The 23,858-nt window shown below is 43.6% G+C and overlaps 1 protein-coding gene across 2 annotated transcripts in view; it reads right to left on the reverse strand.

The window, feature by feature from the left end:
* Positions 1-23,858, reverse strand: part of kiaa0513 (KIAA0513 ortholog) — a 49,507-nt gene that overhangs the window by 8,357 nt on the left and 17,292 nt on the right. Inside the window, exons 3-10 of one of the 2 annotated variants that reach the window (XM_061721132.1) lie at positions 13,052-13,151; positions 12,566-12,639; positions 11,638-11,708; positions 4,773-4,980; positions 4,640-4,680; positions 4,461-4,527; positions 2,223-2,300; positions 1,931-1,957 (exon numbers count right to left, since the gene is read on the reverse strand). In XM_061721132.1, coding sequence (XP_061577116.1) covers positions 1,931-1,957; positions 2,223-2,300; positions 4,461-4,527; positions 4,640-4,680; positions 4,773-4,980; positions 11,638-11,708; positions 12,566-12,639; positions 13,052-13,151 — 666 coding nt within the window. The remainder of the gene's footprint in view (positions 1-1,930; positions 1,958-2,222; positions 2,301-4,460; positions 4,528-4,639; positions 4,681-4,772; positions 4,981-11,637; positions 11,709-12,565; positions 12,640-13,051; positions 13,152-23,858) is intronic. The other variant, XM_061721133.1, reaches the window with a different exon arrangement.

Consider the following 23,858-nt stretch of genomic DNA (forward strand, 5'->3'; position numbering starts at 1 on the left):
AGAGATAATAATTAGAATAACTAAAAATTAAAAAGGTCAGTGAGCCTGGATGCTGCCCAGAGTGTCATCCCAGTTGCTGTTTCCAGCAGTGAGAGTAAGTGCTGGTCAGCAGTGCCAGGGGCTTTCACAGACTCACTTGTTTGCAGCAGCGTTAAAAAGGCTCCATGCTGTCTGGTCTCTGGAAAGCCAACATGATTCTTAGAAGGTCCAAAAGTTGGACCAGTTTTAAATGACTCAAACTGGTTGAAAGGGCCATTTTGGTTAAAGGTAGGGATGACTCACTTGACTGTACCTAATTCAGCATGATATAACAGTATTGGCACTTTTCCACTAGCACCTACTCAGCTCTACTCATCTCAGCTCGGCTCAACTCAACTTGGCCTGGTTTCTTTTCCATAACAATCCAGCACCTGGGGCAGAAGTAGGAGGTTGGAGCGAAGCTGCTGTGATGTATTTGATTGTGTGATCTAATGAAGAAGACAACAACACTAAAGATGTAGAACCTGGAGGATATGATAGATGTGCTGCTGGATCTGTGGCTTGTGTTCGATATCAAGTTTAAAAATGAGAGTGAGAGAAGCTTCAAGCAGCAACGCTTTTTAATTTTTTTTAGTTTATCTCGGTGCTGCTGAAAAGTCAGCTGGGAGCCGTGAGCAGCTATGAAGAGACAGAGCTCCTGGTGGATCTGGTCGTTCCTTATCGCCCGTCTACATCCCTTTTTAATTCTCTCCTCAGCCACCAGGTTTATGAACATCTGCACCTCAGAGTTGGATCACCAAACAGACTTTTGCGCTGCCATTGCTGGTCAAATAAAATGAACAAGAAGCCGTCAGAGTCGCTCTTTCGCTGATGTCACTTCCTGACTCAGACGTCTGACTCCAACCCCCCGACCAATCGGTGGCCTGTAGTGTGACGACGTCAGATGCAGCCGACTCAGCTGCTTAGAACCTCAGCAGAGTAGATACAGAGAAAGTATCTACTCGGCACGTTAGACCCCTAGTGGGAAAGAACCAAACCGAGTGGAGGCGAGCCGAGCTGAGTAGGTACTGGTGGAAAAGCGCAGTATGTTACGGCCCTGGCCTTAAGTCAGTGTGCTCTGTCGGCCCCTGCTGGTTTTGTTTTGTTTTTTCCTCTGTTCCTCCTGATATGCGTTCCTGTGCCTCTGATGCAGGCGGTGGTTTGGTGCAGATGGGACGGGCCACCGTTTAAACACTTGGCGTCTGATGCCGGCGGATCCCCTCCCTCAACAGCAGCGGCATCTGTGTTCCTTCAAATACCAACAACTGTAGACTTCTTTGCTGAATTGCACTTGATAGTGAAGCTATCAACTGCCTATTTCAATGGTGATGTGTTCTTCTGCTGTTTATTTTAGTTTCAGGAGTCAGGCAAGTCTGTCATTTATTTTGCACTTTGTTTTGACAGGTAATGGGTTTTAAGGCGGGACGTTTTTCTTGTTATTTTCGCGTTAGTTCGTAAGTGTTTATTTTGGTTCACTTCCGTTTGATTGACATCTTGTACATAACATAACACTTAACCCTGTGAATAAATCAATCCACTAATCTTGAGCTGCGCACAACCTTTTCTGTGGGTGTGGGGATCGGGAGATGAGAGGTGGTGTCATTTATGTGGCGTCCCATTACTACTAGACAAGGGGGGCATAACAAAATATACACAGTATAAACACTGCTTTTTTAAAATTGATTAAATTCTAATCTTTTGTTTTATTTTGGCATTTCTGCACATTCACATTCAGGGAACCCCATCAACCATTCCACCTTGTGAGAATATGTCCCAGAAAAGGACAACGAAAGACCTCCTTCAGTTTTAGTCCTAACGATTAGTGTGAAACCCTCTTCCATCCTCATTTCCACCTTTTAGTTGGATTACGCTTTTTCTAAGTTTACGGTGGTGGGCAAAAGGAAGGACAGACCTCTCTTTTTCTTCGTCCTGCGCTCCACTGCCCGGCAGCAAAGGCACAAGGAGACAAAGTGTTAAAGTCGGCATGCAGAAAGAGGCTCAGAAACAGCTTACAGAGAGAGAGAAGGAAAGCAAAGAGCAGACAGCAGAGCATCACTTCAGAACGTCAGACCTTTATATTTCACAGTGACAGAAAAAGAAAGAAAGAAGTCCAGTTACTTGGCGCACACATTGTTTTACAGTTTACACAACTTAGTGATGACGAGTGTAAACAAACAAAAGGTCAGAGTTTCATTCAGACTCACCTCGTTGTCGGAGATCTCTTCTTCCTCTCGCAATGGACGGCATCAAAAAATGCAGCGTTCCAAAATCTTAGCGTATGCCTTCAATGAAAAAAAAAAATAAATAAATATTCATGTCATAGTTCAAAGTGACAAGTTCCTGTTCTATTTGAAGCACGGATCAGTCCAGCCTCTTGTAGAAAAATATCATCACCGATAAATGGTAAAAGGACTACATCTATATAGCAGTTTTCTATACTCACTGACTACTCAGAGCCTTTTACCTTACATGCCACATTCAACCATCTGCACACGTTCAAGACTCTTTGTGGCAGGGTGGAGGAGCAGACACTCAGCAGAGTGGGCACAGGTGTGCCCAATCAACCTCTCAGCCCTGCCTGCCTTCATAAGGAGCAGCTGCACTCCAGAGAGAGGCTGCTGCTGGGAGACGGTTCTGCTTGTTCACGTGTGGCGGTGTGAGAGAATAAAGAGTTCCTGCACTAAACCCTGTGTCCTCTGTCCTGTCGGTCGGCCCCAGTGGCAACGAGCTTGCTACACTCTTCTACTATGGAAGAGTATTAGGGCCAGGCAGGAGAAAAATAAAAATAATATTTTAGAAAAGGAAGATTTTTTTTTCATTATGCACTTAGAGAAAAAAGTCGAAATGTCGAGAAAAAAGTCAAAATTTCGTGAATAAGTTGAAATTTCGACTTTATTCTCGAAATTTCGACTTTATTCTTGAAATTGTATTTCAACATTAATCTCGACATTGCGACTTTTTTCTCGAAATTGTATTTCAACGTTAATCTCGACATTTCGACTTTTTTCTCAAAGTGCACAATAAAAAAAATCTTCCCCTCTCAAATATTTTTTCTCCTGCATGGCCCTTATTTTTTTCCGTACTTCTACTGTACAGAGATCTACCCAGATTTAAGTAGTGGATACACACAATCACATAAAAATGCATCCATTAGCGGGAAATGTTAAGTTCCAAACATCAAACAACCAAGCAATACCACACAAAGTCCTCACTTACAGCCACGCCTCCAGAACACACCAGATGGTATGGAACTTGAATTATCTACAACCTCCATTTTTTTCTTTTACGATTTTGTGGCTCCAGTGTCCTTTATTGAAAGTAGCTTAACAGGAATAATAGAAATAGACTGGAAAGACACATATGAAAGAGCCTCCAAAATCCCAACGTCTTGTTTCACATCTATGCTGATGACATGCAGATCTACCTTGAATTGAGAATGTAGAATCTGCTTCTCTTACAGACAATATACACTGCAGCCTAAAAAAAAAAAATCAAATAGATGTCTTCACCTGTGTAACAAGACATGTTTTTATTCATGTTTTTTAATTAGTGTTTTTTTCTTTTATTAGGAGCTTGAAATACCGACTGCTTTAGCTTTAGATTTTTACCTGTTACATCTCAGAAACTCTTTAGACTAGTTCCTGCTATTATCGCTGGATGATGTTAAACAAGCGTTGGGTTATATAAACGGAAGGCGTGTTATTTGGCACCCCGCACCTGAAGGAGAGTTGAAGGGAGGGAAGGCGAGTTGGGAGGCCTTATCCACATAGCATAAGGTAACCTGTGTGGGTGTGTAGACCAACGTATTGTCCCTACATCAGCAAGATGCATACACCATCATACAGGTGTAGTTTTCAAAACGAGGATGGAGAAACATCGGGATGAGTGTTTTTTTGGCTGGTTCTGCTTCTTTTAAACCCCTGGTTTGTCATCTTTGTGGCCAATTGTCCAAACAATGGACCATCATCCTTTGTGGTCTGGTCATACATATGACGTCCTTGTCTCCGACGGTGAGTGGCTCACGGATCTCCTTGTCTCCCCAGTTACTCATCTTGCAAATAAAGGCCCCACCTGTGGCATCTGGCTGCTGCTGTTACGTTCATCAGCTCTTTCCTTATTTGATAAAATAATAATAAATAAATAAATAAATAAAAACTTCCCTGGTAGGTTGTACTCAGGTTATGTGATCAACAAACCCCTCCCACGACCCGCCAACCCTCCGTTTACATTAGACCTGACCCGCGGTGAAGTGTAGCCTCCGAGGCGAGCACTCTCTCTCTGCCTGTTGTCTAACAAAAGGTGAGCACAAATGGTTGTGAGTTTTTTTAATACATGTACATGTGTTGCAGTCACTTCTTCTTCTTCTGTCTGTTAATGTTATTACAATGTCACATTTTTCATTTTCCATCAAAACTTCCTCCACCTCCCTTATGTATTCTTACCAGATGGGTTGCTGCTTCAGGTGAGTGTACAAATACACTTTTTCTCCTTTCTTCTCCTCTGGAGTCTCTGTGAGTGGGAAAGAACAAGACAACAGAAGTTTACAAGGTTTAGTTTTTCACCAGATTGCATTTAAATTTAAAAATTAGTGGAGCAGGAAAAAGAAACATTGTTTTCTGACCTGCTGTTCCTGATGATGTTCCAACTGGGCCCTCTCCGTCACTAAAAAAAACAGAGCAAAAGTAAGTAAGTAAGAGTACAATTATAGGAGAACACAATAATAAAGAGAGTTCAAAGGATGCGTGTTTTCTTACTCAGTCTTCAGAACCACGGAGCTCCTCAGTTTGCTTTCTAATCCTCCAAAGAAGCCTTTGACGTCAGTTTTAGATGTGTTTTTAAGAAGGCGCTCTGCAGCGTCTTTCTTCCCCGTCAGCCAGAAGTTTGCCTTGTTGAGGTACGAGTCAACACCAGCCGGAGGACCCCCACGGTCCAGCAACTCTGAGGGAGACGGCTGGCACTTCCCTGAAGAAGAAAGTTCAACTTGATGATTTCCATCTTTATAAAACCGACCCAGGATTCAGCTGAAATAGCATTTTATCTCTTTACAAAGATCAGCCACGACATTAGGTTTGTAGTGACCCAGTTCTGTGGTTGAAAGATGAAGAACAAACTGCGCAAGGCATCAGCTTGCAGGTTTAGTAGCAGCCAGGGCCGGTCCAAGCCTCCATGGGGCGCTAAGCAAAATGTGATTTTGGGGCCCTGTATTACTGCCAATAATACTGATTATTGATCATTCACACACCCACTATAAACTTATTTCATGTTCTTCCCTGTCATTACAAATACACTTGTAAAACTAGATGTCAGAACTTTTTATTGTAGTTAGATTGTAATCCACAGTGATTAAGACCATGGAAGCAGACAACAGATTAACAAATTTGCAGAAAAATCTTTCAATTAATATTTTGCAAAGTCAGCAACTGCCCCTACTGGCCACACAGAGAAGCAATAGATAAAAGGTCAAAGCGTTGATCAGTTGCAGCAGTGTTGTTTCCATCATCCTATTGTCAGCCTGGCATGTTTTTACCCATCTATGGTTTTTAATCTGAAATGGGAGCAAATTCAGCTACAAGAGCGGCCTGGGGTTGATTTACACTTAATATTTAAAGTGATATAGTACTAAGTGTGATACTGAGTGTCATCTACAGTGTAGGCCTACTAAAATAACAAAATAATCAAATAGATCATTTATAAACCATTTACTGTAAACACGTTATCTACTTTATTTTTGGTTTTAAATAAACTGCAACAGCAATTTGAAGTGGAACAACAACAATTAAGTGCAACAACAAAGTACTACAAAAACTAGAACTATAATTAAAATCACTCAACTTAGATAAACAGTACCTCGTCAATATGTTCTCCATATAAGAATAAATTCAAATGTACAAAAACAGACATTATTAAATAAAACAACCTACTCCTCAGATGCGAAGTGTGGTGTGCAACAATGCACGGTTGAATGAACACATTACCAGTGGAGCTCTGGAGCCGAGAGGCAGCAGTCAATATGCCGGCAGTAACTAATCTAGTCTGTTAACATAATATTGTTTACGTAATAATATTAATTATTGTGTTTTTGTACAATAACATACCTTTGATAATATATGAATCATCACTCACACATAATAAATTGATTTTATTTTTTATTTTATTTATTTTTTACTCTTGGGGGCCCCCTAGTGGTCACGGGGCCCTAAGCAGCCGCTTAGTTCGCTTATGCCTTGGGCCGGCTCTGCTAGCAGCTACTTGCTGTTGAGCTCGTGAAGTCAGGTTAATGTCACAGTACCCGAGGCATAGTTGGGGCATTACAGCAGCACTGCTGTCTCAAACTTGTTAGGAGAATTTAAACAACTGCAACTCATCGAGCCAAATATAAAAACAGTACTTAGTCGGTTCCCACTCCTCAAGACACACAGCTGGATACAAGCAGCCAGTTTTCCTTATAACAGGTTTGTGTCGCAGTAACATATTTTCGGATAATGTGCAAATCACTCTGCGTGTGAAAAAAAGACATTTGAGGACTCGCCTGTGGTTGATGCAATAAAATGTGTCACAGGGTTGTACTAATCACCCAAGCCCTTTCTGCTTTCATAAGCACAAATACTGCCTTTACTTGTGGTCTTGCTGCAAGAGAAGAAACCACAGGGCCAACCCGCGGTGCTCACACTACCTGAATCAGCACAAAATGCTGCTGTTCGCTGATGCAAACACAGTTGGTTCACCTTTACTGTTGTTTTGCAATTTAGAGCCAAATAGTCCTTCAAACTGTGCAACACAAGGCTCAGCACATCCTGTGGTACATGAGATATTTCATAATGAGCTTTAATAAAGCCAGAATCTTAGACATGAAAAAGATAAAGCTGGCAAGTTTGGAAAAAAGAACATGAAGTAAATAATACAAATTTGACCTGGTGCTATCTAATTAGGTGTGTTTCAAAAGAGTCTGGATAACAGGCAACCTTTAAAGATGCAAGGATACCATTGTTCAGGTTCAGTGAGACATCCAGCCACATCCTCTTTGATACTTTCTTTGCTTAGGTTTTGTGATGCTTAATCATCTTATGTTTTCAAGTGAGATTCCAGAGCAGACAGTGAATTCTGTGCATGATCAAGTTAAAGAAAGAGATGAGATGAGAAGCATAACCAGGAGCCGGATTTCACAATGCCCTCTCTGTAAGCCCTGCATTTCTTAAACTGGCTCCTGAGAGCAATATTGGGATTATCTGTTTAACCTAGTGAGCAGTCTTGCGTCTTTCTACAGAGCCTACAAGCAGTCAGGGGATTTCTGCTGAGCCAAGTACACTGCAGTAGGGCTGGGCGATATATCCAATATATACTCAATGTATTGCGGCTTCTACTCTGTGCGAAGTACAAAATGACTATTGCGGCAGGGTGGAGGAGCAGCCACTCAGCTGAATGGGCACACCTGTGCCCAATCAGCCTCTCCACCCTGCCTGCCTTCATAAGGAGCAGCTGCACACCAGCAAGAGGGCTGCTGGGAGGAAGCTGCTGAAGGTGACGGCACGTGTGTCTTGGGTGAAAGAAGAGAATAAAGAGTTCCTGCACTAAACCCTGTGTCCTCTGTCCTGTCGGTCGGCCCCAGTGGCAACGAGCTTGCTACAACTATATTGTGAATATTCGAGTATACATTGTCACGCATTTGCTTTTAGCCACGGGCATTAAATCACAGGCTTTTCGGGGGCACAGTGGTGCAGCTGGTAGTGCAGCCGTCTCACAGCAAGAAGGACTGGGTTCGATTCCCGCCGGGGACGCTGTGGGCGCTGAAGTGCGTGTTAGTTCCCCCATGACTTTGGCGCCCACACCCTGGGTGGGGTTGGCGAAAGGGCCTTTCTGTGTGGAGTTTGCATGTTCTCCCCGTGTTCCCTTGGGTAGCAATGTGAGCTACCCTCACAAAAACATGTAGCTGGGATACACATGCCCCCTCTGGCCAGCCGGGGCGCCAGATGGGGTGGGGAGGATCCGGCCGGAATAACGTGATCCTTCCACGCGCTACGTCCGGCCAGAGAAGCCCCACCCTGTCTGGTGAAAAGAAGCGGCCTGCTCACTCCTCAGGTTAAGGAGGAGACCTGAGCTCAGTGCAGGGCCCTCCCGGGGTTGGTAGAGGATGGCAATGCCCAGGACTGTCACTTAGGTAGGAGCACTGGGTGATATAATGGGAAAAAAATCGGGGCTAAAAATATTATAAAAAAAAAATGACAGGCTTTTCTCACTCTCGTCTCTCCTTCTCAGAGAGATAAAACAAGCGCACCTAGTTACATAAGTCAGTCACATACTGTCGTGCGTGCATCGTCATAAGCCCAGCAGAAAGGTAGCGGCAGCATCTGCTAAACGAATGAAGGAGGACAAATTAATTCCCATGCGCGCCGCCGAGCCTTTCTCTTCCAGGGCTGAGAAATGTCACCTAGTGTTGCTTAAATGTGGCCACATGAAATCAATCACTATCATCGAAACAAAGTCAAACAAGACTATATGACGTCATATTTCTAAAAGTAAGTGAAAGTGATGCAAAGTAAAGGAGGAGAGGATGAAACATTGCAGTCCCTACACCTACAATTAGTCTTCATATAAAGGTGCTCTAAAGGCCCCTCCTGCTCGACAACAGGTCATCCCAGGTAAAACCGGGACCAGAAGATGTTCTTAGCAGATGTTCTTCAGACGGGGAGTCAGAGAGATGCAGGCTGTAGCAGGAAGGATTAAGTCATAACATACGCTGAGATGTTTTCAGAGCTCGATGGCTGAATGAAGTGTATTTGGTACCAGTGGGAATATAGTTACATGCCATAGAGCATCGCTCAAACAAGACGCCATTGATAGGCTTGTGTTTTTGGCACAAAACCTCTAATCAACCTGGTACTCATTGGTTGTTGTCACAAAGGCACAACACACCAGGCACAAAATACAACTAAACTTTTTATTTGTGCCATACATTTCATAGACAAGAAACCAAAACTAAAGCTGTGAACCTTTCCATAATGAACCTCATTCACGTTTTGTGAATTGTTTTATGTTTAGGCATTGTGGCTGCAACCATAGGATTGTGATAGCCTAAAAAACTAAAAGTAGGGTTCTTAATAAATACATTTTATTTTTCACCATTTGATTTTCTATTATGCAGCTATTTTTTATTTTACTGATTTTGAAATTACCTGTGTGATATCCTGCACAAAAGTGCATTATATATTTCTTTTAAAATATCCTAGTGGCATTATGCACAACAAGTGCACTTTAATTTGGTGTTGTTTTGAAATGTCATCTTTTCAAATGTCATCATGCACAAAAAAGCACTTTATTTGTTTCAAAATATTGTAGTGGCATTATGTACAAAAGTGCACTTTAATTTAGTGTTTTGAAATACCATGTTAGTTACATCATGCACAAAAGTGCACTAATTTCTTGTTTTGAAATGTTGTCTCTGTGACAATCTTGCACAAAACGTGCACTTTCTGTTTTGAAATGACAATTTTCATGTTTGTGCCACTCACTGCTTAGTAACTGTTTAAAAAATACAGTTTTTGTCAATTTGACTTATTCCCCCTTTTTGCATGAAAGTTTAAAATTAGCATATATTAATGCAGTATGAACAAGAATATTTTAATGTAGACATATAGAATCATCATACTGGTGTGATTGTATGCAAAGTGTTAATTCAAGGCTAAGGCAAAATATCGAAATATATATGTTGTATCGTGACATGGCCTAACCCTGCCCGGCCCTACACTGCAGTAATCAAATTATGCAATTATATTCATGTCTTTCTGCCCTTTCAAAACTGTACAGCTCAGATAACACATTCCAGTAATGGAATAAGCAATATATATATATATATATATATATATATATATATATATATATATATATATATATATATATATATATATATATATATATATATATATATATATAGAAAGCTGCTTAGGATGTTGATGAGCAATGCTTCATTAAAAACATTGCCCCTCATTGTTTAATGCAAACTCCAATTCCAATGAAGTTGGAGCAGTGTGTAAAGCAGAAAAGCAGGATGTGCAAATGTTTGCAGATTCTTTAGAACATGCTGCAGGTACCAAATTCAAAGTGAATGATTTGCAAATCATTGTTTTCTGTTTGCATTTACATTTTACTCAACGTCCCAACTTTATTGGAATTTTAGTTTGTAAATAAATATCGCAGGACTGACAAAGAAGTCCACATCCAGTCAGGGAGGCAACAGCTTTAGAAGCAATAATCAGAATTTCAGCAACATTGAACTGGAAAAAAATATTTTTTATATTACTGATTGTGAGACATTTAGAAAAGCCTGAAAAACGCATTGGGCTTACAAAGTTATAAGTACGTTAGACTGCAAAAAAAAAAAAAAAAATGTGTCAAAGAAAGCATGTACTGTATTTGAACAATTACATGAACCTAAGAACAAAGCCCTGTGAGACACACAAAAATCACAAGTCTGCTGTATCAGAGAGGCTTATTTTAAATATGTCTAATAAAAATAGCTGCATCATTTTAAAGATGAGTAACCCTCAGAAGAGTTGTTTTTATGGAATGTGATTTCTGAAACCCCGATGGAAACAAGTACCGTAATAATGTTACAGTGAATTTTCGCCACAATCTCTGTTAGGGTTTTGATGAAAAAGAAGAGCTTTAATATCTGCATTCGGTACTTAAGCAATGCAGCATTTTGTCGAGCAAAGATGAGTGTCTTGGAAATTAAGTCAGTAATTGTAGGACAATTGAATAAGGAAGATACAAAACTTGCCGAAAATTAAGAATAAGAAAATAAAACAAAAAACAAAAAAATTGGGCTCTATTGTTTGCAAGAGGACGACATTCCATCCAAACGGTATGAGAGCAGTGTCACTGAGTTAGTCATGGGCATCAAAACTTAACAGAAAAACAACTGCTATAATGTCTTCCAGTCAGGTTTTAGGCAGCACCGAGACTGCTCTGACCAAAGTGTTTAATAAAATATGTCTTAATTTGACTGGATCTTTGAGGACGAAAATACATCAGGGACCTACTGACCCAGTATGAACCTTCCAGACCCCTCAGGTCATCTGGATCCATTTTGAATCAGTTCCCAGAGTCAGAACCAGACATGGAGAAGCTGCATTCAGCTTTTATGCTCCACATGTCTGGAACAAACTCAAAGAAACCCTCAGATCAGCTGAAACACTCAGTTTAACTAAATCCAGGTTGAAGACACACCACCTCTTAGCTGCATTTGAATGAAGCTCCAAATCTGCACAGCTACTTGTACACATGAGTTTCAAAACTTTATCATATTTTAACTACATATCTACTTTTCTTATTTCATTCTTTTTGTTTACATTTTAAATAATGGTTTTTACTTTCTACCATGTGATGATGTTCTAATGCGTCTGTAAAGCACTTTGAATCTCCTTGTTGTTGAATTGTGCCTTGCCATGGATGGGCTGATAAACTGAAATGAGTACAAAATTAAAATTTGCCCTGACACAATATCAGCACTAATAACTAATAGACTATCAACAAAAAACAATAAAATACTTGATTCACTCAGGAACAAAGGATGTATTATACATGCAAAGGGTAAAAATGTCTACAGGTGGTATCAGATCTTACCAATGTAGTAATATGTGAAGCACATGGTCATGAGGTTTTTGGCTGGGCTGTAGTCATCCATCTGGTGACACCTGTGAATACAGTTTCTTTAGTGGGGACTCTGTCATGACTCCAGAGCTGAGAATTAAAGTAATTTAGTTCAACTAAAACAGTAATACTATAAACAAGTGACAAAACTAATGCAGTGAAAAGACTTGGTCCAAGGTCAGTCAAAACATTAAAAACTCCGGATGGACTGGGACGCTCTAGCTCTCATATCGTTTTATTTCTCATTTCATCATCTTGAAATCATGCAAAAGTTATGCTAAACTGCTTTATTTCAACCAAATCGTGCCAATGGTTCAGTGTGCAAACCACAGAACCAATAGTGTAGATAACCTACAGATTTCCCCAAAGTAACCAGATCTTTGCTCAGTTATCATAGACAACAGGAATGCAGTTCCAGAATAGTTGCAGCAAATTTCTCCAAACTTTGGATGCTGCTTGTGGCACCACTATGACAGCCATCGTAGGTCAATCAAAGTTCACAAGGTGGAAAAAAGGCATTTGTGATCAGGGAGCATTAGGTGCCACTGGTTTGCCGGTTAGTCTTCACAAAAAGATCACAAAAAACCTTCCCACTCCTAATCAATTCTATACCAAATCATACCAATCAAACGTAATATACCACATATGTTTCAGTGTGTATTCATTAATGTTAGGTAAATGATAATAATTTGCACACTTTCTTCCTGATAGAGAAGGGTTTGTGAACCAATGCAGACTGGCAGGCCTAGCTTTTTAAGAATATTACAGAGCAGTAAAATAACTGACATTTCCAGGAGGAAGCAGCTGATTCCTGCTTACCTTTTCATGAGAACTGTCAACAAGCACACAGCTTCATCTTTCACACTCAAAGTGAGACCAATACAAACACAAATATACTCACTCAAACAGAACGACTGCGAAAGACTGCACCAGTCTGTAGAAGGTGGCTTCACTCACACATTTCGAGTGGCAGCGCTGTGAACACAGTATGAGACACAAAATAACAACAACCGTCAGCTGACAGCTTCCTTCAGACCCTTCAGTGCCTAATTTTACAAACCTTGATCTAAATTTAAAAAAAACCTCTAACCTCCTTCACCGTCAATTAAAGTTAACACAGTGGTTCTTAATAACAGATTTTGTATAGATTTTAAAAGTAAGTTTTAAATGTAAATAAAACTGGGAGGCATTTTTTCCTAGGAATGCCCAATGTCTATCTAGTCATCACAATTCAGTGGTTGCTTGATAATTTCTGATCTTTTGGGATTCAGAGTGTCTGAACTTCGTTTGCTATGATGCACAAACTTCAAACATTATACTTGAACTTGTTGTTTAGTCAAAGCTTTAGGAATATTGAGATTATTTTTCCCTTACAGATCACACTTACCTGGGCACTGACATATTTTGCAAACCACTCCCTGCCTTTTCCATTCCCCCCACTGCACAGCTCTCCAAAACGAGCCTTCTCTTCCTGGTCAAAGTCCTCCCTGTGAGAACAGACACAAAAAATAAATACATAAAAAAAAAAAAGAAAGAGCACAGAAGTAATTTACAGAGCCGGATGGAAATCACTCTCCTCATTGGTGACTTTGTTTACTTAGTGATGTATTATATGAGGCTTTTTATCTCTTTTTAGGTCACATCTCACTGTAGTGGGATCCACACAGGCCAGTGTTGAACTTCCGTTTTGCTGTCAAATCCACAGCTGTTCACATAAACCTCCTTCTCTGTGGTCTCAGCAGCCTCATAGACTGTATAAATCAATGGACGAAGCATTAGATCATGTGACCCATTCCTTTCTGAAGACTGGTGTTGAAGCCCATTTTTCTTCGCTTGGGGCGCAGCCATGTTGCTTCACAAGCCAGCGGAAACACACCCACTGTATGTCAATCAAAGTTAGCCTTGCTTCCAGCTCCTTCAGCTGAACCCTGCTGAAATGTCTGCACAGCTGCTGGCAGACATTCACAGCAGGATTTACCATTTGACATGTTGACTAGGCCTGTGTTGAAATAAAAAAATCAATTTTCCAATTCTAAATCGATTCTCATATTAATTCCTAAAAATCGATTCGTATGTCTATTTTGGTTTCATGAAACACAGGAAAAGATGTAAAAATTCCTTTGTGCAGGCACAGGCTTGAGAGTGTGTGTGTGTGTGTCGTGTTGATGGTGAGTGAATGTTGCAAGGGAGGGTGGGTGGGGGGGGTGGGGTGAGGTTTTAATTTAGGACGCATCGTCAGTAGTGTTCCTCCAGGTCATGGGGTGTTTCGGCCACACTATACACCCTCTCCAGAGGTGGCCAGCTCAGGGTGATCAGCCCTAAACTTGCGTCAATCCAAACTCGCCCTGAGAGTGACTGACATCTCAAGGGACTCTGCATGGCAGGGGCATCCTTTTCCCTGAGTCAGGCCTAGGCTGACCGCATACCTTCTGGTTGGCTACTTTGGGGCCCAGCTTGGATCTTTCCTCCTCATAAACAGCCACTGGCTGCTTCTTTCGGCTGCTTCCGATGCAGCTTTGATGGCTGAGCGTAGGCTTTGGCCCCTGATTCCCAGGTCTGCAAACAGTTTGGTGGTAGATTTTGCTACAAACCCTCTGCACCCCACCTCCACTGGGCGGACTTCGGTGTTCCAGCCACGATGTTGTGCTTCAGCAGCGAGATCAGCATAGCTGATCCACTGCCTCATCCACTGCGTCCTCCCAGGGTACAGTTAGCTCAACGATGTACACCTTTTTTTGTGAGGGGGACCAGAGAACCAAGTCAGGTCTCAGGGTGGTTGTAGCAATCTCTGTGGGAAACACCAGCTGTCGGCCAACATCAGCCAGCATCTTCCAGTCGCGGGCCAACCGTAGCTGGCCTCGCTCAGATGGTGTTGAGTAGCTCCTGGTAACCTTTGCCCCCTCACGGACAAAGGTAGTTGTCTGATGGTGTTTGGGTGCTGATGTCGATAGGGAGTTGGTGGCAGCTCGTTTGTCCTCCAGGGTAGATGCCAAGATCTTCAGGACTTGGTTGTGACGCCACGTGTAGCGTCCTTGGGTGAGACTGGTTTTGCACCCTGAGAGAATGTGCCTGAGGGTGGCTGGCGTGGAACACAGGGCACACCCTGGGTCTTCACCGTACCACTGGTGAAGGTTAGCTGGCGTTGGAAGCACGTCATAAGTAGCTCTGATTATGAAGCTCAAATTCCTTGCTTCCATGGCCCACATGTCCTTCCAGCTGATCTTCTTCCTCTCCACATTGTCCCATCGTGTCCACTGCCCCTGTTTGGCAAGAGAGACTGACTTGGCCCATCTTCCAGCCCTCTCCTGGTGGCGTACTTCCTCCACCACCAACTTCCTCCGTTCTGGTGCTGCGGCCTTACTCCAAGCCGGGCGACTAGCTATTAGTCCAAAACCCCCTCTTCCCTGCTGAACATATCCCACAATGTCAGCATGTTTGAGGGCTGCTGTTGCTTCCTCCACTGCTTTGGCTGGTGTCCATTTGCGCCCGGTGGCCAGGGTCGGTGCGTTGTTGCTCACCACTAAGTCCCTGGATTCATTCAGCGTCATCTGGAGTCTTGTTTTAACACACTTGAACTCTTCTGTGAGACTGGTGAGGGGCAGCTTGAGGATGCCATCTCCGTAGAGGCCTATGGTGGTAAGGCAACGTGGAACTCCTAGCCACTTCTTGATGTAGCCTGTGACTCCTCTTTCCAACTTCTCTACGGTTGAGATTGGGACCTCATACACTGCGAGCGGCCACAGCATCCGTGGTAAGAGTCCAAACTGCAGGCACCAGGCCTTTAACTTTCCAGGTAGCTGTGTTTTGTCAATGGACAGCAGGCCACTGCTGATGTCTTTCCGCAGTTGTTGCACCTGGTCTTTGTCCTTCAGGCTTGCATCATACCACCTGCCAAGGCTTTTTACTGGCTGCTCAGACACTGTTGGGATTGGGTCTTCGCCGATGAAGAATTTCAGGTCAGAGAGCACTCCCTTCACAATTGAGATGCTTCGTGACTTGGATGGTTTGATCTTCATACGGGCCCAACTGATGTTCTCTTCCAGTTTCCTGAGCAACCTCCTGGTGCATGGGATGGTGGTGGTCAACGTTGTGATGTCGTCCATGTAAGCTCTGAGTGGAGGGAGACGCTGACCAGAGTCAACCCGCTGTCCACCTACAACCCATTTTGAGGCCCGGATGATGACTTCCATTGCCATCGTGAATGCCAGGGGTGAGATAGTGCATCCTGCCATGATGCCTACTTCCAGGCACTGCCAAGAGGTGGTAAAGTCAGAGGTGGTAAAACAGAACTGCATGTCTCGGAAGTAGGTTTTTACAAGGGCTGTGATGGTGTCCGGTATGTGGAAGAAGTCAAAGGCAGACCACAGGAGTTCATGGGGCACAGAGCCAAAGGCATTGGCAAGGTCCAGAAAGACTACATGGAGGTCCCTTCTCTCCACTTTTGCCATTTGGATCTGGTGCCAGATCATGCTGGAGTGTTCTGAGCACCCTGAGAATCCTGATATTCCTGCTTTTTGTACGGATATATCAATGTATTCGTTTCTTTTGAGATACTCGGCCATTCTCTGTGCAATGATGCTAAAGAAGACTTTGCCCTCAACGTTCAGCAGGGAGATTGGGCGGAATTGGCTGATGTTGACTGCATCCTTCTCCTTTGGGATGAGGACTCCCCCTGCCCTGCGCCACGTTTTAGGAATCATCTTCTTCTGCCATGCTGTTCTCATGAGTCTCCAGAGAAACCTCAGGACGTCTGGTGCGTTCTTATACACCTTGTATGGCACTCCGTTTGGGCCCGGAGCTGATGCCGTTCTTGCTCGACGCACTGTGTTTTCCACCTCTTTCCAGGTTGGAGGGCTGGTCAGCATGTGGTGTTTTGGGGGGTTAATTGGTGGGATATCTGAGGGAATGGTCAGCTGTTCATACCGCCTTGGGTCAGAATGTGTTGTCTTCAAGTGATCTTCCAGGTCTCTCTTAGTTGTTTTTAGAGCTCCGCTTTTTTCCTTTGTGAAGATACTTTTAAGGAACTTGAAGGGATCTTTATAGAACCGTGTTCTAGTTTGTTCTTTCTTTCTTCTACGTTTCCGGAGGTTCTCTGCTCTGCGGAGGGATGCCAGTCGTGATTTTATGTCAACTTGAAGTGCATTTATGCCTTCCCTTTCCAGTCCAGAGGCTTTTTTCCACAGTTTCCGGAGTTGTCTTCTTTCTAGGACAAGGCGCTGGATCTCCTGTTGCCTCCTGGAAACTGGTGCGGTTGGAACATCTTTCCTACTTTTCCTTTCTTGCACTCCAAAGCGTTCTGCCCCATATTGGTAGATGATATCCCCCATTCCCTCCAACTTCTTTTCCAATGTCCCTTTAAGTTGCTCAAGTGACAGGGTCAGGTCAGTATTGATAGTTTCCCACAGCTTCTTATCCATGGCACCAGGCCATTTCACGTGCAGTCTATGCCCTGCTAGTCTCTTTTCAACTGCAGGTCTAGGAGGTTGGGTCGGTTCTACCGCTGTTGTTATGCCGTCTGTGCTTGCTTCCTCCATGACAGTGGTGCTGATGTACTGCAAGCTATGGTTTGCGTCCAGTTGCTGTACTTCATTCGACTGACTTGATTCCTTTCGCAAAAAGAAATCAACGCGAGGCCTCTGTCTCTCTTCTGTCAAACACTTCTTCTTTCCTTGGTGAATTCTCAACCCCCGATAGGATGTAACCTTCCTCCAACCACAGGGACATATCTGCAGTTCGTGGCCTGCTGGCGTGGCAGTAGCTGGGGCAACTACTGTGGCACTCTCTTGCGCTGTGCTGTCGTTACTCATAGTCGTTTCCGTTCCAGGGTCTGTTACCATAATGTCAGCCGATGAGTCATCATCCTCCCCCGCTCTCGCAGACTCTAGGGGTGTTCTCTTTTGTCGTCTTTTCGTAGCTACAGCGGGTGAATCCAACATGTCATAGACATGGGAAACTACAGGCATGGGAAGCTAGCCCATGCCCGTCCCAGTGGGGTCTATTCCCTCCCGTCAGCTGTCTCTCCATGCCGTCACAGGGACTTTCCTCTGTCGTCAGCTGCTCTTTCTCAGCGGTCACTGGACTCAGTGTCCAGATACTCAGTTTCATGAAACACAGGAAAAGATGTAAAAATTCCTTTGTGCAGGCACAGGCTTGAGAGTGTGTGTGTGTGTGTCGTGTTGATGGTGAGTGAATGTTGCAAGGGAGGGTGGGTGGGGGGGGTGGGGTGAGGTTTTAATTTAGGACGCATCGTCAGTAGTGTTCCTCCAGGTCATGGGGTGTTTCGGCCACACTATACACCCTCTCCAGAGGTGGCCAGCTCAGGGTGATCAGCCCTAAACTTGCGTCAATCCAAACTCGCCCTGAGAGTGACTGACATCTCAAGGGACTCTGCATGGCAGGGGCATCCTTTTCCCTGAGTCAGGCCTAGGCTGACCGCATACCTTCTGGTTGGCTACTTTGGGGCCCAGCTTGGATCTTTCCTCCTCATAAACAGCCACTGGCTGCTTCTTTCGGCTGCTTCCGATGCAGCTTTGATGGCTGAGCGTAGGCTTTGGCCCCTGATTCCCAGGTCTGCAAACAGTTTGGTGGTAGATTTTGCTACAAACCCTCTGCACCCCACCTCCACTGGGCGGACTTCGGTGTTCCAGCCACGATGTTGTGCTTCAGCAGCGAGATCAGCATAGCGTAGATGTTTTCGCTCATAAGCCTCATCCACTGCGTCCTCCCAGGGTACAGTTAGCTCAACGATGTACACCTTTTTTTGTGAGGGGGACCAGAGAACCAAGTCAGGTCTCAGGGTGGTTGTAGCAATCTCTGTGGGAAACACCAGCTGTCGGCCAACATCAGCCAGCATCTTCCAGTCGCGGGCCAACCGTAGCTGGCCTCGCTCAGATGGTGTTGAGTAGCTCCTGGTAACCTTTGCCCCCTCACGGACAAAGGTAGTTGTCTGATGGTGTTTGGGTGCTGATGTCGATAGGGAGTTGGTGGCAGCTCGTTTGTCCTCCAGGGTAGATGCCAAGATCTTCAGGACTTGGTTGTGACGCCACGTGTAGCGTCCTTGGGTGAGACTGGTTTTGCACCCTGAGAGAATGTGCCTGAGGGTGGCTGGCGTGGAACACAGGGCACACCCTGGGTCTTCACCGTACCACTGGTGAAGGTTAGCTGGCGTTGGAAGCACGTCATAAGTAGCTCTGATTATGAAGCTCAAATTCCTTGCTTCCATGGCCCACATGTCCTTCCAGCTGATCTTCTTCCTCTCCACATTGTCCCATCGTGTCCACTGCCCCTGTTTGGCAAGAGAGACTGACTTGGCCCATCTTCCAGCCCTCTCCTGGTGGCGTACTTCCTCCACCACCAACTTCCTCCGTTCTGGTGCTGCGGCCTTACTCCAAGCCGGGCGACTAGCTATTAGTCCAAAACCCCCTCTTCCCTGCTGAACATATCCCACAATGTCAGCATGTTTGAGGGCTGCTGTTGCTTCCTCCACTGCTTTGGCTGGTGTCCATTTGCGCCCGGTGGCCAGGGTCGGTGCGTTGTTGCTCACCACTAAGTCCCTGGATTCATTCAGCGTCATCTGGAGTCTTGTTTTAACACACTTGAACTCTTCTGTGAGACTGGTGAGGGGCAGCTTGAGGATGCCATCTCCATAGAGGCCTATGGTGGTAAGGCAACGTGGAACTCCTAGCCACTTCTTGATGTAGCCTGTGACTCCTCTTTCCAACTTCTCTACGGTTGAGATTGGGACCTCATACACTGCGAGCGGCCACAGCATCCGTGGTAAGAGTCCAAACTGCAGGCACCAGGCCTTTAACTTTCCAGGTAGCTGTGTTTTGTCAATGGACAGCAGGCCACTGCTGATGTCTTTCCGCAGTTGTTGCACCTGGTCTTTGTCCTTCAGGCTTGCATCATACCACCTGCCAAGGCTTTTTACTGGCTGCTCAGACACTGTTGGGATTGGGTCTTCGCCGATGAAGAATTTCAGGTCAGAGAGCACTCCCTTCACAATTGAGATGCTTCGTGACTTGGATGGTTTGATCTTCATACGGGCCCAACTGATGTTCTCTTCCAGTTTCCTGAGCAACCTCCTGGTGCATGGGATGGTGGTGGTCAACGTTGTGATGTCGTCCATGTAAGCTCTGAGTGGAGGGAGACGCTGACCAGAGTCAACCCGCTGTCCACCTACAACCCATTTTGAGGCCCGGATGATGACTTCCATTGCCATCGTGAATGCCAGGGGTGAGATAGTGCATCCTGCCATGATGCCTACTTCCAGGCACTGCCAAGAGGTGGTAAAGTCAGAGGTGGTAAAACAGAACTGCATGTCTCGGAAGTAGGTTTTTACAAGGGCTGTGATGGTGTCCGGTATGTGGAAGAAGTCAAAGGCAGACCACAGGAGTTCATGGGGCACAGAGCCAAAGGCATTGGCAAGGTCCAGAAAGACTACATGGAGGTCCCTTCTCTCCACTTTTGCCATTTGGATCTGGTGCCAGATCATGCTGGAGTGTTCTGAGCACCCTGAGAATCCTGATATTCCTGCTTTTTGTACGGATATATCAATGTATTCGTTTCTTTTGAGATACTCGGCCATTCTCTGTGCAATGATGCTAAAGAAGACTTTGCCCTCAACGTTCAGCAGGGAGATTGGGCGGAATTGGCTGATGTTGACTGCATCCTTCTCCTTTGGGATGAGGACTCCCCCTGCCCTGCGCCACGTTTTAGGAATCATCTTCTTCTGCCATGCTGTTCTCATGAGTCTCCAGAGAAACCTCAGGACGTCTGGTGCGTTCTTATACACCTTGTATGGCACTCCGTTTGGGCCCGGAGCTGATGCCGTTCTTGCTCGACGCACTGTGTTTTCCACCTCTTTCCAGGTTGGAGGGCTGGTCAGCATGTGGTGTTTTGGGGGGTTAATTGGTGGGATATCTGAGGGAATGGTCAGCTGTTCATACCGCCTTGGGTCAGAATGTGTTGTCTTCAAGTGATCTTCCAGGTCTCTCTTAGTTGTTTTTAGAGCTCCGCTTTTTTCCTTTGTGAAGATACTTTTAAGGAACTTGAAGGGATCTTTATAGAACCGTGTTCTAGTTTGTTCTTTCTTTCTTCTACGTTTCCGGAGGTTCTCTGCTCTGCGGAGGGATGCCAGTCGTGATTTTATGTCAACTTGAAGTGCATTTATGCCTTCCCTTTCCAGTCCAGAGGCTTTTTTCCACAGTTTCCGGAGTTGTCTTCTTTCTAGGACAAGGCGCTGGATCTCCTGTTGCCTCCTGGAAACTGGTGCGGTTGGAACATCTTTCCTACTTTTCCTTTCTTGCACTCCAAAGCGTTCTGCCCCATATTGGTAGATGATATCCCCCATTCCCTCCAACTTCTTTTCCAATGTCCCTTTAAGTTGCTCAAGTGACAGGGTCAGGTCAGTATTGATAGTTTCCCACAGCTTCTTATCCATGGCACCAGGCCATTTCACGTGCAGTCTATGCCCTGCTAGTCTCTTTTCAACTGCAGGTCTAGGAGGTTGGGTCGGTTCTACCGCTGTTGTTATGCCGTCTGTGCTTGCTTCCTCCATGACAGTGGTGCTGATGTACTGCAAGCTATGGTTTGCGTCCAGTTGCTGTACTTCATTCGACTGACTTGATTCCTTTCGCAAAAAGAAATCAACGCGAGGCCTCTGTCTCTCTTCTGTCAAACACTTCTTCTTTCCTTGGTCTAAAGATCAATTATTTTCATTATTACATTTTCGCCAGGTGAAGTTTAATCCCAGCAGCCGCCTAATTTAATTCACACATGTGCTGTTGAGCTGTTGCAATTTCTTTCTTTTTTGTCACTTTAAATGGATATTGAAAGGCATATTTGAGTTATTTATTTCTTAGTTATTTATTTCATACAAATAACTTTTGGTAATTTTTTGTTTATGCCCTAAAAAGGAATGTTTTGTTGGACAAGAATGACTACTGCCATGTTTTTGCCTTTAAATATGTTTAAAAGTATGAAAACATTAAAGTTTTCAGTTATCATTGCATTTATACACTTTATTGGGGTTGAATTTGCATAAAATGGTAAAAACCAAATTCTCAAAAATTAAAAACCTAAAAACACAGAAAATGGAAAAAATTAAAACTGAATGTGTTAAAAAATGTGTGTGTATATATATATATATATATATATATATATATATATATATATATATATTCATATGTCATAACTATAGTCATATAAATCAGGCAACAGCTCAAAAAACTGTTTTAATAACACTAAACCAAATCGAATCAAATCCTGATAATAAATTCTGAATCTTAAGAATCGGAATTGAATCTATTCTTAACATTTGAATCGATACCCAGTTGGTCTGTTCGATTTTGCCCAAAAATAAAATCTCGATTTTTTTCTCTCAAAATCCGATTTTCGATTACGATTATTTTGTGAATTGACAAAAGGCAAAGAAATGATTTCAAATATGCTGTTTTTTTATTGAACATTTTCCCCATTGGGCTTTAAGTGCAAACTTTGCTCTTATTAAACCAAAAATGAATGAATAAAGTGCAAAGCTCTGTAAAATAAGTTGACAAAAAGTTTTAAAAAATATAATGAAATATAAAGTTTTATCTCTGAAAAAGAAATCAGCAAATCAGCACTTGCAAACATACAGTAAGTTAAATTTCCAATTAAATAAAACAAGACATTTTCTAATTAAACTAAACTGGGTCTTGCATGCTAAATAATAATGCAACCCATGAAGGAGGTAGAGGTGTGTAATGTCAGTCATTACATTTGCTATTCACATTTGCAAGTTTTTTGCAAGGAACACGAGCCGGTCTACGGCATCTGGCTTGAGGGATGCCCGGTGGCATGTTACAACGCCCCCTCCTACACTAAAGAGCCTCTCCGATGGGGCACTTGTCCCAGGTATTGAGAGGTATTTCCATCAATCATTAATATGGTATCAATCATTAATACGTGTGCAGACAAGGTAAAAAAAAAAAGAAAAAAAAAGTGAAAAATCTATTTTACGAGTTTCACGTTTTAACATCGTTCTAATTACATAATCGCGATTACGATTTCAAATCGATTAATCGAACAGCCCTAATACCCAGCCCTAATGTTGACTCAACGGTGACATGTTTAGCCGACACAGGGTTCTCACAAACGGCTCGCTGCTTCGCTAAGCACGGTAGCTTGATGATTACAGTTGAGGAAGTGATACCAGCTAGCCATTGGCTGAACCGACAGTCAATCAATAATTTTAGAAATTAATGTATTGCTTCATATACATTTTCGTGGTGTGGTACAAAAAATTCACCCCCCTCAGAGTTGTCATGGATGTAAGATCAAACGAGTGGGATTAAAATGTTTTTTTTGAAGCAGGCTGTAAATGTGTTTATTTCTGCTCTAAAGTTGGACATTTGGAGTCAGTGGAGACTGACTTACTTTTGCAGCCAGCCTCTATCGGTCAGTCGAGGAACTGCAACGAATCTGAGCTCCACATGAGCCTCTATTCATCGATATCATGTGACGTCACACAGTACTCGCAGCGCCATCTTGAGGACAGACTTGCAACATGCCGTCTATCTGTTGTGCCGTGGGATGCGACAATAATAAGTCTAAAAAAACGGGATTGACCTTTTACCAGTGCTTTAAGTGGGCCGTGGGATATTGTGATATTTAAATGTTCTTCTATTTTCTTCCTGTCACTCGTGTTGAAAGCCCGTTGAAAGCGCTGTAGGAAACAGTCATGATGAGGAACGGCTGATCCAGTTAGTTGAAATGAGAAGTTATCTCTATGATTCCTCCTCATTTCACTACAAAAACCACAATAAAGTGGCAGAAATAAATAATATCCTATTATTATATAGGTCCCGGAACATCGGACGGGAGGGAGAGAAAAGGTCCTGTAAGTGGGGAAAAAAACAACATTTAATAAATGCGTGTGGTGACGCAATCAAACAGCAAACAGCGTGGAATGAGCGGCGTGTGGTGTTAAAGTGGTTTTATAATAGATCCATGTGTTAAATGCAGCAAATATGTCAGCATGTCAGATCATTACTGAGATGTGGGGAAAAAGCAGAGGACACGAGAAATGATCCAGGCTGAGTTGGATTTGGGAAACGGCTTGGAGCTTCGCCGGTGTATGGAGAAGGATTGTGGACCAGGTAGATATATATGTCCGCAAACGACAAATCTGGCAGGTTTTTGGCAGACTGGAG

This window comes from Cololabis saira, chromosome 5, assembly GCF_033807715.1.
Source record: "Cololabis saira isolate AMF1-May2022 chromosome 5, fColSai1.1, whole genome shotgun sequence".
Taxonomy (NCBI): Eukaryota; Metazoa; Chordata; class Actinopteri; order Beloniformes; family Belonidae; genus Cololabis; species Cololabis saira.